At 41.9% G+C, this 16621-nt stretch overlaps 1 protein-coding gene across 1 annotated transcript in view; it reads left to right on the top strand.

Annotated features, from left to right (window-relative positions):
- mgat4b (alpha-1,3-mannosyl-glycoprotein 4-beta-N-acetylglucosaminyltransferase B) overlaps window positions 1-16621 on the top strand; it is a 113944-nt gene that overhangs the window by 76423 nt on the left and 20900 nt on the right. Inside the window, exons 9-10 of the mRNA XM_063493022.1 lie at window positions 14213-14343; window positions 15473-15580. Coding sequence (XP_063349092.1) covers window positions 14213-14343; window positions 15473-15580 — 239 coding nt within the window. The remainder of the gene's footprint in view (window positions 1-14212; window positions 14344-15472; window positions 15581-16621) is intronic.

The following is a 16621-nucleotide window of genomic DNA, read 5'->3' as shown; positions in this document are numbered from 1 at the left end:
CTCCAGTCCACCCCTTTTAAAGCAAAGTGGTGTGTTTCACATGTCCTTTCACTCTTCCTCTGTGCCGCCTACTCCAGTCAGAGACATTATCAAAGGAACTGTTCATAAAGATTTATAAGTAGCATAAAAATCAGCAATAGAGCACTGATGAAGTAGTGTCTAATCCTCTGATTTCACTGGTTAATACGCTTTTTGTTCGAGTCAGTTTGCCGTTTGTAACATGATGTCTGTACATTGGAGCGCTGAGACATCACAGGCTAGTTCAGGTCTGACTGTCCCCATAAACAGTCCACAGACATGAGTGCTGCGTTAATCAGTGATGTAGAACAAAGTGCTGCATGAGTCTATGGTTAAAATGTGATTGTAGGCTAAAGTGCTTTGAGTGGTCAGTAAGATTAGAAAAACACCATAAATGCAAATACATTACATCTTTAAAAAGGCTCTCAGCCTTCCACTTACTCTCGTTTCTTTAATATTTTAAACTTATAAGTTGTAATTAGCACTGATGGATGCTTTTTATTTTCAATAATCGTAGTTTCTCATCCTGGGCTGACATACCGGGCTCTCCTCGTCCTCCGCCTTCGTCCTTCTTTTGCTTTTGCCATTTTTCTGTTTCAGCTCTGATGCCAGTCCTTTTCTTTGTTTTGAGTCATAGTCACGAGGGAAATGCATTCACCACCTCGCTGCCCAAACCTCCGTTTTTTTCCATAAGCCGTGTCACTCTAAATAAAAAGCCGTGCCTTCTGTTTCTGTCGTCAGCCAGGTTTGCTTCAGTTGCAAAATCCTCCTTCGCTTCTCTCTCAGGCCAGATTCACACGTAGGTGTTGCAGGCCTGATATTGCGGGGGTGTCTTTGCTTACACAATCATCATATTTAGGTTTAATTAGCCATTAGCGTGATCCAGACTAGCTGACTGTTAAACTTTATTCCTGTACCCAAGAACAAGAACTAGCTCATTCTCTCAGGACATCCACCCCTGAGAGGATGAGAATATCGTGATTTGAGTTTGATTTGCTTGCATTTTAAAAGTTAAACTTTTCTCAACTTTTTAAATGGAGCAAAGCAAAGCGATGGTTCTGCAGTTCAGCACAGCAGCGTGTGACATCACCACGATCAAAACAGCTGGCTGGAAAACTCTGGGGCATGAAGAACAGACACTCTGATGAAGGACAAGAGGAGACGGCGACTGTATAAACATAAGCAAGAGGAAGTGGAAACAGCTGGGAGAACAAAACTCAGCTGAACTAAATCAAAGAAAAAGACACAGGGGAGGACAAGTGAAAGCAGAGTACAAGGAACAACTGACTTTCAAAATAAAGCAGGAAGAATGATAACCAAATGGGGAAAACACATGAATGGACTTAATACTGGAGGACTGACACAGTGGGATGAAGCACTGAGTGTCAAACAGACGGCTCGGTGGCCAGAATCAGCCCATCAAAGAGTCTTAATTCGGCCGACTGGACAGCTGTGGAAAAATGAAGGAGGGAATAAATTTTTACAGAGTCTCATACTAATACTGGCATTTCCATCGCCATTCAGACACCACCAAAGTAAAGAAGTAACAGATTTCTGCTACAGTTGATTAGTTACCTCAGGGATTAAAAGTGTAATTAAACGTTTTTAGATTCATAGAACGACTTTGACTCATCTGGCCCATTTAAGCTCAAAGTGGGCAGTATGTTGCCCACAAAGTAAAACAAGTCTGACACTCTAAAGCAGGGGTCCCCGGGGCCGGGGTCCCTGCAGGTTTTATAGCTCACCCTGGATCAACACACCTGAATCACATGATTAGTCATTACCAGGTCTCTGGAGAATTTCAAGACATGTTGAGGAGGTAATTTATCCATTTAAATCAGCTGTGATGGATCAAGGACACATCTAAAACCTGCAGGGACACTGGCCCTCGTGGACTGGGATTGGGGACCCCTGCTCTAAAGCAACCAGGAACTAGGAACAGACTAAATACACTAAAGAACAGGCCAGGAATCAAGGCCAGAAAGATGCAAAGCTCACAAATACAACCCAGGACACGACAGCTGAAGCCAGCTGAGTCCGCCGTTACGGGAAACGCTCGTGCCGGTTGTCCTGCTGAGCTTGCTGAGAACATGAATGCCAGAATATCACTGCAGATTTTTTGCAGTCTCATCTCAACTTTTTCCCACCAGATCAGGATGATGTCAGAGCGATGTCATCGTGCCGTGTCATCGTGCCGTGTCATCGTGCCGTGTCATCGTGCGATGACATCGTGGAGAAAGATTTTATCAAGATATAAAAGTGATGGAAAACTGATATCAGGGAAAATTGAATCTGAGCATGAAGAGTGGCTACTGTTGGGTTTTGAAAAGAGACACGGATGTGCAACGCTTTCAGCCACGCTGACCTCGTTTTATTTTGGTCTGAATTTACAGAGATTTGCTTTAACACGTCTCTCCTGGATTCTTTTCAGAACAAACATTTTAAATTATTTTGGCGGGAAAAGTTAAAATTCCAGTCAATGTAAACATGAGTGATCTGTAGCTCAAAAACATGACGTGGAAGCTTAAGTCACATCTGTGTAAACCGATAAAGAGCCAGTCTGAAGTTTCCAGCAATAAATATTTAACTTTGGTTTTTGCAGACCAGTGTAATTAATTCTGATTCATACATATTCACACATATATAAGAACAAAAGTTACCAGAGAGCACATTTCAGGGATTGAGTGGCCAGACAATGGAGGCCGGACGTTTCCACAGCTTCTAAGCTTCACGATTGAGGCGGCGATGGAAGCAGTGAGGTTCGCTGCCTCTGACAGGATGTGAAGCTGATTTCCAGTTTCCATCTGACTCATGAATTAAATCCAGCAGATTAATTGAGGCATCAGTCTGCATCTGATCTGCTTTCTAATTATTCTGTCAGGTCTAATCAATGAATTCTTCCTGGATCCAATCAGCTGACGGCGGCACGTGGAACACCGGCGTTATTCGCCTGGAACCAGAGTCAGGATTTATCCTCAGAACTGTTTCCAGCGCTGACAGATAGGCCGATGTAACAGAACCTGAAATCGCGAGATCAGAGGTTTCATCACGTTAACACGCTCGGTAATTAAATCCTGAAGCTGCTACCTACTAATCGTGTATTTGTGCTGAGAGTTCAGACCTTCAGTGCCCAAAAAGTAAACTCTTCTTCCTAACGAGAGCCGCCGTTAACTCGCTTCGACTGATGGTTGATCAGGACTGAAACAGCTGCTGAGAATAATCCATGTGTGATTTAATGTGATAAATTCCCATGGCCCTCGTAGCTCAAAGAGCACGGAAAACCTGAAAGTAAATTTATATTATTAAAAACAATTAACACAAAGAAAAAACACCTAGAAATAAGGACTTCCATGGAGATTTATATCAAAAGACCTGACACATAAATTAATTTCAAGAAAATCAAACCCAAGCTCAGTCTTTCCAAACCAACATAAATACATAAAAATACAGCAGAGGTGGACCGAGGTAGAAGGTCGATCCATAATTATCTTTATCCAGATCCAAAATCATCATAACTCACTGAATTTTTACCAGGTTTTCTGAGTCGGGTGTTTTCAAATGCTGCACATTAAAATAGGAATAAACAACATGCTCACCCCATGTGGACAGTATTTTGACAGTTATAATGTTAAATTGAATATTACAGTTCTAAATCCTGAGCAAGATGGTGACAAACGCACGTTTGACCAGCCAATAAATGAAAACTAAACAGTGAGTAAAAGTCAAAAACATAACAAAGCAAAGCGTCGTGAAGATGCCAGTGTCAGGCAGATGCCGCGAGCCCGTTCTCACTCCCGAGGCGTAACATCCCGACGTTTTGTCACGTCCTGCGGCGTTCCTGAGGAACGCGAAAGGTGACCTTCCACGTTGTTATGGTACGCGGCGGTTTCCAGCCCTGTACTGCAGCCCTAAACTTAACCTTATCACTAAGCCTAACCATAACCTTATGCCTAACCTTAACCATAACCTTATGCCTAACCATAACCTTATTCCTAACCTTAACCATAACCGTATCCCTACGCCTAAACCTAACCTTATCCCTAAACCTAACCATAACCTTATCCCTAAACCTAACCATAACCTTATGCCTAAACCTAACCATAACCGTATACCTAAGCCTAAACCTAACCTTATCGCTAAACCTAACCATAACCTTATTCCTAACCTTAACCAGCACTTTAATGAGGTGAAATAGTGTTTTCTAAAGCGATTTTAAGGGAAAAAGCGAAGATGTGTAGATTGAGTCCAAACGGTTCTCATGTGTCCGCAGTTTTCCGATGTCGTGACGTAGGAACGCCTTGGGTGCCCGAAAACGTAATATGTTGACGATTTGTCACCTAGCGTAAAATGTTACGATTTGGGAGTGAGAACGGGTTGATGCCGCGGGCAGTGACCCAGAAAAATGAAACCAGTCCTCAACCGGTTGGCAAGTGGTTGCCGGGTGAAACTGGTCGCAGAGAGTGTGCTACACTGAAAACCTCCTTTTGATTACTTTGGTCATTAGCAGATTCCCACAGGGAAGACCAGCTTGTCTGAAAACACGCTGAGCGGTAGTGAAACTGAACGTTGACCTTCAAAGTAAAAGCATAATTTTTACATTGAAGACAAAGGGTTGCCATTTCAGGCATCACATGTTTCACCGCAGCCCAGCAAGTATCTGGTGAATGTTTGCAGATGGCCACCTTTCCTGACTCACTGAAAAGGGAGTTTTCCTTACCACTGTCACCAAGTGCTTGCTCATAGGGGTTTATGTCATTGTTGGGGTCTTCTCTGTATTATTATATGGGCTTTATCTTACAGTATAAAACACCTTGAGGTGACTGTTGTTGTCGTTTTGGTGCTTTATAAATTAAATTGAACTAAACTGAATTGATCTGGTCAGTGTCTTCCATACAAACACACTCCATACCACTTTGCAAACAGTTTGTCAGAGTCCAAGACAACAACCTGTAGCAACCACTCATCAACTAGTTGGAGAATGCTCATTTTTCCCTAGCAACCACAGGTTACCACGGGGTCACGGGCCCATCTTCAGGCCTGCGTGACTGATTTCGTAGCAGCTCCCAGCAAACACTCACAACAGCTCAGGGAAGACAAAATTTTCCTTAATGACTGATGGTTGTCAGGCAGTTACCACATGGTCTCTGAGGACTGTGTGACTGAGGACTTAATTACAGCTAGCTGACTAACCCACAGACGGAGATGGAAGTAGGATTCTGCATTCCTTTAAACGGCCACAAGGGGGCAGCTCCTGTCGTTGTATAGACACTTCTAGGAAACTTGTCAGGTCCTTTTCCCTCGGTTTACCTCGGTAACCACTTCCCTGATGAGTCCAGGTGCTCAGTCTTAGCTTCAGGTCATCAAATGAGAAGAGAATAGAAAATGTCACTGATATTTAAAATTATGTTAATTTAGAAAAGAAGATTATCCAAGATACGCTCTTTGGCAAACATCTTTTGATTGACATGTTAGCTCGCTGTAAACACAGGCTGGTTCAGTGAGTTTAAACGTAATTTTAAGTTACAGCATCTGCATTTAAAAAATCATTAAATCACTGCTTTATGACACTCAAGGTCATAAAGCACTTTTCAACGTGTCTTTATTTCTGATTCCTTGGTATATAAACACTGTAGCAGACAGCGTACCTGGCCAGGTCCATCGGGTTAATCTGATGGGACACTTTTTCCGCTGTTTTTCTTCTCTCATTCTGCTCCCTGGTGTGCGTGGACACCACAAGAAGCAAAACATCCGGAAAATAAGCCAGATCTGACAGACAGGAGCTCATGAAACACTGTCCAGGTTTCTGCCTCCTCCGTGTGATGTTGCTGGTTTTGCTGCAGAAGCTGTGTGAGGTGATTTCAAACCAGTTGTTGCTGGTTGTTGTTTGGAGACAGCGACAGTGGGTGAGCGGGTGAAGGGACAGCGAGGTGCATTTGATTCCTCCATCACCGGTCCTGAGTAGTGACAGGCCGAGCACTCGGGGACCTATTAGAGAGGAGTCTGGTGGGACGACAGCGTTGCTGTGTAGCTTAGTGTGTTTAAAGAGGGAGGCTGGAGATGAGCTGAAAATGTCAACACTGACTTCACAGACACAACACCATCTTCCAACACAGAAATAAATTCTCACACCTTTTTATTTAAATTAGTTCTATTCTGCTTTTCTTCAGTTTTCCTTATTATTTTTCTGCTTTTCTTTATTTGTATTTATTTTACTTTTATTTATTCAATTTCCTTCCTTCTTTATTTTATTAAGCTTTTTAATGCGTGGCGCTGACACAGACATAAATGAGTCTTATTCTGTAGGACACGTTGTATGGATTCCTTGGTTAATGTTAATGAGGTTAATGAGGACCTTTTGGCTTTTTCCTAATTTCCTGTCATATATGCTCTGGTCCAGTGGTGGTTTATATAATCATGACCAAAATTTCTAATGAGGTCAGTGCATGTTCAAATAACCCCTATGAGCCAAAAGCTCAGAGAGGTTACAGGGTCACAGCCCTAATATAAGTCATAGAAGCCCCACCCACCTATACTATCTGTGAGGGGTGGCCAATCAGAAGAAGCACAGTGAGGCTGCACCAATTCCTAGTACCATATAACGCTGTATTATTTGGAGTTTTCTTTGAAGGTTGTCTGGACTCTTTCTTAGACCTCGGCCATCTCGGAGTTCTGATATTTCTGCAATGCTGGGTGTAGCAGGATATTTCACTACTATATGTTTGCACTGTGGGTAAATTTTTCCTACATTACGTCTATGTACAGGGACCAACATAATTTTTTTTTCCTGATGTTCTGATGCTTTGACTGTTTCTGCTGCAGTCTGTTTTTTCTGGTTCGGATGCAGACTTCATTCTCAGTGAAGAGGAAGACATTATGTTCATGAACAGCTCCACATGAAGTGTTTGGGTATTGCTGAATGTGACTTTACAGAAACTGCTTGTTGACCACAGCTGGCTCTTTGTCGGATTCTTTCTTTTGACTTAGGTATCTGATAAAAACATATCAGCAACATCACACAGCTGCACAAAACTTGGAGGATCAACAAAAACTTTTATTCCCATCTCGCGTTTTTGCAGCTGCATCCTCATTGTTGCATCATTGCTCTTCTATTGACCCCGAGTATTTATGATGTTGTGCAGCGTTTGGTTCTGTTTTGACTTCATTATCCTCGTGATGGTAACAGTGATGACCATCGGTGAGCATCAGTACGGCTTCATGCTCAGAAACAGAAATACAGACGTGATGTTTGCTTTCAGGGTTCTGATGGAAAAGTTTAAAGAAGGTCAGAAGGAGCTGCATTGTGGATTTGTGGATCAGAGAAGATGATTGGCTGCTGAGAAAGGAAGTGTGGTGCTGTATGAGGAAGTCAGGATGAGAGATGGGTTCACATTGGGGGTGGGATTACATCAGGGATGCTCTGAGCTGCTCCTTGTTTGTAGAGGTGATGGACAGGCTGACAGATGAGGTGGGTAGGACTCTCTGTGGACGCTGATGTTTGCAGACGACACTGTGATCTGTAGTGATAGTATGGAGCAGGTGGAGGAGAGCCTGGAGACGTGGAGGCATGAAGCAATACAGAAAACAGGGGTGATTTGTGACAGAAGGTTATCAGCAAGAGTGAAAGGGCAGGTTTACAAGATGGTAGTGAGACCTGCTCTGATGGATGTTTTGGAGATGATGGAGGCTGGGCTGGAGATGATAACATGCTCACTGGGAGTGAGCAGGATGGACAGGATTAGAAATGAGTCCATAAGAGGGACAGCTCAGGAAGAGCGGATATACTGGAGCTGCCTGGCAGGAAGAAAACAGGAAGACCTCAGAGAAGATTCATGGATGCATTGAAGGAGGATGTGTGAAAGAGGAGGATGCTGGGATAGGAGATGGAGACAGATCATCCACTGTGGTGAAACCTGAAAGGAGCAGCTGAAAGAAGAAGAAGAAGAGGAAGTGTTCTGCTTTTGGGTCCTCTCCACATTAAGCTTGAAACATTTGACATATTCCTTCATGATTCCGGTTAAGCGTCCCTAACAGAAATGCTGATGCGCAGTGAAAGTGGATTTGTACACGTGTTGGTGAGTCTGAACGTTTCTCAGGAAGCGCGATACAGCTCGGTACAAAAAGCTGCCAGGCTTTGCTGAAGCCTTCAAAGTGAGCCGTATTGTTTTGATGTGTTAAATCCTCTCGCTCTTACTGTCCCCCATTTTAATACAAAGCCTCGGGACTAAATTGCTTCGCGGGATCTCTGGAGGAACGTCAGTATTTATCCAGACAGATCCGTCTCCGCGGAGACGCTCTGCAGTCATCGGAACGCCGCCTCCCTCGCCGCCTCGTCTCCGCTCCAGGCGCAGCTTCTCCATCAAAAGAAATTAAACATTTTTACTTGTGAATTATTGATCGTGCTAAATGCAGAGCAGAAAACAATCAATTATCATTATGTGTGTTATGAAACCCAGAGGGACGCAGAAAACAATTCAAACGGATTTATGTTCTTGGCTCAACAGGAGCGTCAAAGTTTTCTGATGAAAATCTCTTTAACGCTGTTATTTAAGAGTGGAGCGTGCTGTAGGTGAGGATACACTCGTGTCGCTGTGTGTCTGCGCTGCACGGGGACATCATTAAGCGAAATCCTCAGATGTAATCCTGCTGCTGCGGGAGGCTGATGAAACTGTTGCTTTGTGGGTCGTCTGACAGTGAAGTTAATGAAGGGGTGAGAGTCGCTCTGTGCCTTCATCACACGGCCTTTGTTCTCTTTAAAGAGGAAAAAATGTGTCGGACAACAGAAGGTGATGAAGAGCATCCAGCTCAGGGACACGCTCGCATCAGCCTCTGATAATAATGGAAATAATGAGGGTAATTAACACATTAAACCAAACAAGTGCAATAATTATTTAAAATTAAAACATGATGCGGTTCAGAAGTGTTTGCATGATTTTTGGCTCCGTGTGCCACTAAATTTAGTTTGAAATTGTTATTTATTTATTTATGTATTTATTTATAATGTATGAATAACAGAGAATAAGCTGATATGATGTGCTTTCATTATTTCAGCAGGTGTCTGTGGGCGTTCAGTAAAAGCACATCAACACAATACGCTCACTAAAATTCTTGGCTGTGAAAGTAAAAAAGTTTCTTTCAAATTTAATTTATGCCTCAGGTCTTAAAAAGACGTCAGAGTTTGGAGGATTTTGAATATTTTAAAGCTTTTAGAAGCCCAAACTTTTCATGTAGCATCTGCCACAGGAACACCAAGACGGACCGTTTCTTTGAAATATTTTCTCACGTCATAACGGATTTTAATCATGTGCTCAACAATTGGATCTCCGGACAGATTTTACAGTTTTTGTCACATTTGCTTTGCTTAAATTCTTTCCTCATATCCGCAAAAGCAATTATCGTCTGATTAGTTACAGCCGATGTGATTAGCTCTTTTAGGGTTCAAAGATAAAATAAATAAAACATTTTAAATGATTATTTCTTCTATAAAGGTAAAAAAGAATATCCAAACCTGTGTGAAAAAGTAACACCTTGCTAAAGTATGAATTAACTGTGATTAAACACGTTTTTTGGAAAGCTGAGCTCAGTTTCACTGCCGTACCCAGGCCAGATCACTGCTGGATCACAAAATCGCTTAAGTAGAAACTGTGTGACAAAGTAAAGCAGAGATCTCAAAAAGCAGCACATCATGCCACAATCTACAGAAACAGCTGAGAAACAAAGTCTCTGACATCTATCAGTCTGGAAAGGGTTACAGAGCCATTTCTAATGCTTTGGGTTTCCAGTGATCTATAGTGAGAGACATTATCCACACATGGAGAAAACCTGGAACAGCGATGAAGCTTCCCAGGAGCAGCCGGTCATATTCCAACTATTCCAAGAGCGCTCGACTCATCCAGGAGGTCAGAGAAGAACCCAGAACAACACTGAAGCACTGCAGGCCTCACTCGGCTCAGATAAGGTCAGAGGTCATGACTCCACCATAAGAAAGAGATGAAAATGGCCTCCATGGGATAGTCCAAGGAAAAAGTCACTGCTGAGCAAGAAGATCACGAAGGCTCGTTTCACATCTCCCAAAAACATCTGGATGATCGCCGAGACTTCTGGGAAGATATTCTGTAGACTGACGAGACTGATGACACCTGGAAGGTTTGAGTCCCGTTACATCTGGATCAAACTAACAGCGTTTCATAAAAAGATGACAGCGACAGTCAGACGTGGTAGTGTGATGGTCTGGGCTGCTCTGCCGCTTCAGGACGACTTAAATTCTGTCACAAATCTGAATAAATGCGAGTAACCGTTACACCAAACCAAGTTATCATGACTGTAGACTTCACATGAAATTAGCCTGTTTATTTCTATGGGGACTTGCTCATGCTGCTGCTTCCTCTAGTGGACGTTAGAGGTACTGCAGTCACTAACCAGCAACATCCAGCACTGAGAACTGAGGCTACTATCTGCCAGTGTTTTAAAAAAAACCAGGAAATAGCTTGGTGTTAGATTTGTTTGGAAATCTTGAGATTGATGTCGTTGTTTTAACAGCATGCCGCTGTGTGTTAAGCTGCTCCAGAATAAATCAAAGCAGAAGAAGAAATGAAGCAGAATGAGAGGCAGAAGCAGTCGGCGGTGATGGGAGGAGGGAGGATTTGGAGCTGGTGTTTCTAACATTTCCTTCAGCAGTCTGTTTGTTTTCTGAATGAATCGGTTACAGGGTTCACGTGTCTTTAACGGATTTTGGCAGCGTTTCGCCTCCTGCTCCTGCTGGCTCGTTCGAAATTTGATTTGATGGAGAAATGATAGCGAGGGCTACAGAAATAGAAAGAGGGATGGAGGTGAATGCAGAGGGAGGCGTGTGTGATGGAGAACAGCATGAGTCTCATCTCTGAGGTGGATGATGTTGATTTCACACCTGGATGTTTGTGCTCATCTCTGACTGTCTGAGCATGACAGACCTCCTCCTCCTGCTCCTCTTCGTACCTCCGGGCCTCCCTCTGGTCCTCGGCTGCGACCTTACGAATCCTCCCTGACCCTGAGTCGCCTGCGAGCAGCGGCTGCTTTAATAAATTCATCAGGGTGAAGCTGACTCACTGAATTAAATCAGACGGAGGGAGAGCTGTGGCGCTGCGGGGCTGCTCTCTAATTCAACTGTTTGAATTTGGGTTTTGCATTTGCTAAGTTTAGCCTCTCTTCAGCCTCGTTCACATCTGCAGGGGGTAGTTTTTTTTCCGATGCCTCGTCGAACATCCGACCCTCCAGAGGCTCAACTGTCCAAATGTATCAGGGCGGAGTAGAAGGGGCAGGAGCATGGCAGAGCTCTCTGCTGGCCTTTTAATTCGCCCTCGTCATTGTTTCAGTCTGTGGAGACTGTGCGGCTCACTTTCTGACCTTTCGTTTGTGGAGAAGGTTTCCTTCAGCTCGGCCTGACTCTGCAGAGAAAACAACAGAAACAAGCAGACTGAAGAGCTGAGTGACGAGAAGTTATTTCAGGCAGCTGGATGAACTGGACAGTGGCAGTGGCATAAAGCTCCAGCTCCCCTCATGCAGCGAGGTGAAGTAAAAATGTGATAAATCTGAAGGATAAACAACCCCTGCTGCACTATTCTAACATGCCTTCAGATTTCAGGAGCAGCTGAACAGAAACTAACAAGATAATTATTGAAAATAAACCAATCAGCAATCATCAGGCAGAGAGAGCGAGGCTGCTTTAATTTTGAATAGCACAGCTATTCGTCTGTAGGCAGCAACTCGCCCACCAGATACCAAAAGGAACAGCAAATAAGCAATGATTCCAGTTTTTATTTTAACTGGTATTTCACATTTAGAGTTGTGGTCAGCATTTTGCATCCACTCATCAACGGCATGAATATCGTTGTAATTTGGGCTTTTAGTGAGCTCTTGGAATGGCTCTTTTTCCAGGGTGGAAGGATTGTACAGCAGCATGTTTAATGATTTGAGAAAATCCAAAATAAATTTGTTTTGTTTTTTTAAGTCATTGATGATGGATGCTGTGCAATCACTCCACCCTGGAAAAAGAACCATTCAAACATTAAAAACCCCAAATAATTTCCATGTTTCTCATGTGTTTAATGTGTTTACGGTGTCTCTGTGGTTCATTCTAGCTTTGCGTTGACCCAAGTCATAAAGAATTCGGGGAAAGAAGGAGTTGCACTTTTTACATAAGTTGCTTTCAAAAGTTTCTTTTCGTAGTTGTGGAAATACTTCTTTGTTATGACAGCTTCAACTTTAACACACAAAATACTACCTACAGCAATACACAACCCAACGCGTCTCTCAGATAAATGAAGGAGTCTCTGTATGTCAGCCTGTTTTTTGCCTTTGTAAAGCACTTGGTGACTTGCATTTCTGAAGACCACTGGAAGAGTGTTCACATTCAGGTCATTTCAATTATAATTTGATTTCATTATGCAGCCCTTTAGATCAAATGCAAAATTGTAAAATATTGTCACAGGTGACAGTTTGGAAGGTTCCCACAGCTACAAAAAATTAGTCTAGAATATTCTTATAGATCAAGAAAATAGCCAAGACTGTTATTATAGATTCAAGAAAGAGCTAGAATGTTCTCATATATCTAAAAAAGAGCCTAGAATGTTCTCATAGATAAGAGTCTAGAATGTTCTGATATATGAAAACATTCTTCTTTCTTGAATCTATCAAAAAAGACCTAGAATGTTCCCATAGATTTAAAAAAAAAAAACAGCCTAGAATGTTCTCAAAAAAGAACCTTGTAATATTCTCAGAGTAACAAAAAGAGCTAGATTGTTCTATTTAAGAAAGAGCCTAGAATGTTTTTATAGATTTGAAAAGACACCCTAGAATGTTCTCAAAGACTTAAAAAAAGACCTAGAATGTTCTCAAAAAAGAACCTTGTAACATTCTCATAGTAACAAAAAGAGCTAGATTGTTCTATTTAAGAAAGAGCCTAGAATGTTTTTATAGATTTGAAAAGACACCCTAGAATGTTCTCAAAGACTTAAAAAAAGACCTAGAATGTTCCCATAGATTCAAGAAAGAGTCTAGAATGTTCTCATAGATTAAAAAATAGAGTACAATGTTCTCATAGATTTAAAAAAACAGCCTAGAATGTTCTCAAAAAAGAACCTTGTAACATTCTCATAGTAACAAAAAGAGCTAGATTGTTCTATTTAAGAAAGAGCCTAGAATGTTTTTATAGATTTGAAAAGACACCCTAGAATGTTCTCAAAGACTTAAAAAAAGACCTAGAATGTTCCCATAGATTCAAGAAAGAGTCTAGAATGTTCTCATAGATTTAAAAAACAGCCTAGAATGTTCTCAAAAAAGAACCTTGTAACATTCTCATAGTAACAAAAAGAGCTAGATTGTTCTATTTAAGAAAGAGCCTAGAATGTTCTCATAGATTCAAGAAACAGCTAGAATGTTCTCATAGAGTAACAAAAAGACTTAGAATGTTCTCATAGATTTAAGAAAGAGCATAGAATGTTTTCATAGATTCAAAATGTCTGTTACTTGAAACACTGTGAAATCTGTTTATTAGTAAACCAACTAACAGAACAAATTGAATTTGTTGGTATTAAGTTTTCCGGCATGACTCCTCACACTATTAGCAAAATGAGTGAAAAACAAAACAGACCGAATAACTGGGAGGATCCGCTGAAATTCTTAAAACAAATATGACAGATGTCTTGTTTTAGCTGCCTCAGCTAAGGTAGATCATTATCTGCAATGGGAGTACTTTTACTTCTGTATGTATTTCTTTTTTCTTGTTTTCATACTTTTTTAATTCGTAAAGGAATATTTTTAGTTTGTAGTTTTGATTCTCGTGCTAAAAATAAAGAATCTGAATACTTCCTCTGGGCATAGGAAAACAGAGCAGCAGTATGAAATATGAGGATCAAATTTAAGTATGGCACTGATGAATGACAGTAAAGGTCACTGCTCCATCTTGATGTGTCGCTGCTGTTGTGACCTCTCACTTTTGACTTTCTTGCTGCTGGATGACGGGAGTCAGAGCTTTTACACTGTCCCAGAATCCAACCAGCAAACTGTTTCTGAATCACTGCATCTTTTCACTAACATGCTTTTTGAGTGCAGCTCTGTTGGGGAGCTCATTGCTAATCTAAATATCTGAGTGTAAGTCAAAGAGTTCGATGAACCAAAATGCATGAAGGGCTTGCACTGAGCTGTGCTTCTCTCTGTGCAGGTAAGATGTTTAAGTCTTTGGACCTGTCGCTCATCGTGGAGTTCATGCTGATGTTCTACAAAGACAAACCCATCGACTGGCTGCTGGACCACATCATGTGGGTCAAAGTGTGCAACCCTGAGAAGGATGCGGTGAGTGGATCCAACAGAAATCATCAAAAACAGAGGAGATCAATACTGAATGAAGGGTTTACCATGATATCTACTGTATATAAAACAATATCAGCCAGAAAAACAAAAAAACTCATACTTTTAACCATTCTGTCAGCTGCCAAACCTCTCACATGTGCATCAGTAAGATAACAGCAACACTTTGAAGTCTTTTCATCGATGAAGGCTTCAGATTGTTATTGGCCCTGACAATTTTCCAACTTTCCGGAGCTTCATATGAGGCTGTTTTGTTTCTGAGTGGCACCTGTGTCACACTGCTAAGCACATCATGTGTTTGCGGTCCGGTAGTGGGGCATATTGGTGATGAACAAGTGACTGACGTGTTTTTGCTGCCTTTGTGTGATTTTCAGTCAGAATGTAAAATCAGCTTTGGCGTTACAAAGAGTGTGTGCAGTGTTTCAGCTCAGTCTCCTGGAAAAAAGTGAAAAAGTCACAGTTTGATTTGCTTCTGTCGATGGACACAAATTCCTGACTGAGAAACAGAGCTTTGAACAAAGTGGCAACAGTTTATTTGACTCAAAGCTGGTTTTCTAAACCGAAACCTTTCCAGTGGTAATTAATAACACAGTTAAAGTGTGAAATTCGAACTGTGGTCACATGAATTTTTGGAAATAAATGAATATATCCTGGTGAGGAGGAGGAGGAGGGGTGTCAGTGGGATTAGTCAGAAGACTTAGTTTTACTTTGTTTTCATTGGCTGATTACTTTTTACTAACAGGTTAAACATTATCTGGGTTAAAAATAAATACTCCTTCACAACAGTTAATGACGCTTTGTATTTTAGATTTCTCCTTTCTTTATGGTTTATTTTGTTTTATTACAGTTTAGTTAACTTTTAGTTGTAATGTACTAAGGGCAAAGTTCAAACTAAAAGTGGTTAACGTCTCCTCAGTGAATACTTGAGCATGCCTGTTCCCTCGTTCCTTACTAACAGCAGGGTGAGTCGTGCTTCCAGCCTGAGAGTAAGCGGTTTAACGTGACAGCGTTCGTACTGCAGGGCTGCTGCACGGACGCTTTGTAGTCGAAGATTTGGGAGGATTGTGTGTTTGTAAATGTACCTGTTTGCATCTCCCCCCTCTCTCTCTTTCAGAAACACTGTGACAGGCAGAAAGCCAACCTGAGGATTCGGTTTAAGCCGTCGCTCTTCCAGCATGTCGGCACCCACTCGTCCCTGGCTGGAAAGATTCAGAAACTCAAGGTAATGACTGAGCGTCTCTCTGAGCGCAGCTGTATTTATATCACGGCGGGAAATGTGCCGCTCTGTGAGCCTCGTGTTCCCGAAGACGACCACAAACACCTGTTAACAGCAGACACACGGAAACATCCGTGAATGTAAAAACTTATCAGGAATGTTTTTCCAGCTTGTCTTCCTGTTCCTCCCGTCTTGTAAGGCCGTCTCTCTCTTGTGTTCCTGTTTCTCTTGGTGTGACCCTGGATAGTTGCCAGACACGACATACTGTGTAGCTCAACACAGTCCACAGGCTACATACAGTTTGATCCTGAAACCTGGACGGCCATAAGCCACTCGTGTGTAGATGTTCACTGTCCTGGCTGGTGGCACTGCTTCACCTCGTCAGCTCTCATTAACACTGCAGTCAGAAACCACTTTTTCATCACCGTGCAGTAAACGTGCAACCTTGCTGCCTTTGAAATGGCTGCTTCAAAGACAGAGACCAGGTCTGCAATCATTTGCAGTCAGTTGCCGAGGGTTCATCTCGCCTAATAGGAGGCAAACTTTCCACAAACAGTTGCAGTCTGGCTTGGACCGGCTGCAGATCACATCAGTCTGAATGAGTCTTTGTCATTGAGGGGACTCGAGTCTTCTGGTTTCCAGCTGGTTGTATTCTGGTTATACTCCTGGGAAGGTTGCTGAGCTCAAATGTAACAGTTAAATGTGAATGTCTGTCTATATACACAGCAGGCATGTGACTTTCACCTATTTATGACAGCTAGTTGCTGTATTATTAGAAACAGATGACATGTAATTGCCAACTGGACTCCATATTATTACAAGTTTTAGTGACAGTTTAGGCATTTTGCAGCAAAAAATAAGTGAAGTGAGATAACTTTATCTTATTGGATTAAATGGACAGTTTAACATTGAGGACATAATTTACACTTTAAAAGGGTGATAATTTGCAATATATGTCACTACAGTAATCAGAAGAACTGTTAGGAAATTGTAATAACATCGTGTTGTCAGTGAAGTACTGTGATAATATTTGGTGTTGTGTCTGAT

The sequence above is a fragment of the Pelmatolapia mariae genome, linkage group LG2 (assembly GCF_036321145.2).
Source record: "Pelmatolapia mariae isolate MD_Pm_ZW linkage group LG2, Pm_UMD_F_2, whole genome shotgun sequence".
NCBI classification, from domain to species: domain Eukaryota; kingdom Metazoa; phylum Chordata; class Actinopteri; order Cichliformes; family Cichlidae; genus Pelmatolapia; species Pelmatolapia mariae.
This window is presented reverse-complemented; position numbering and strand designations above follow the sequence as displayed.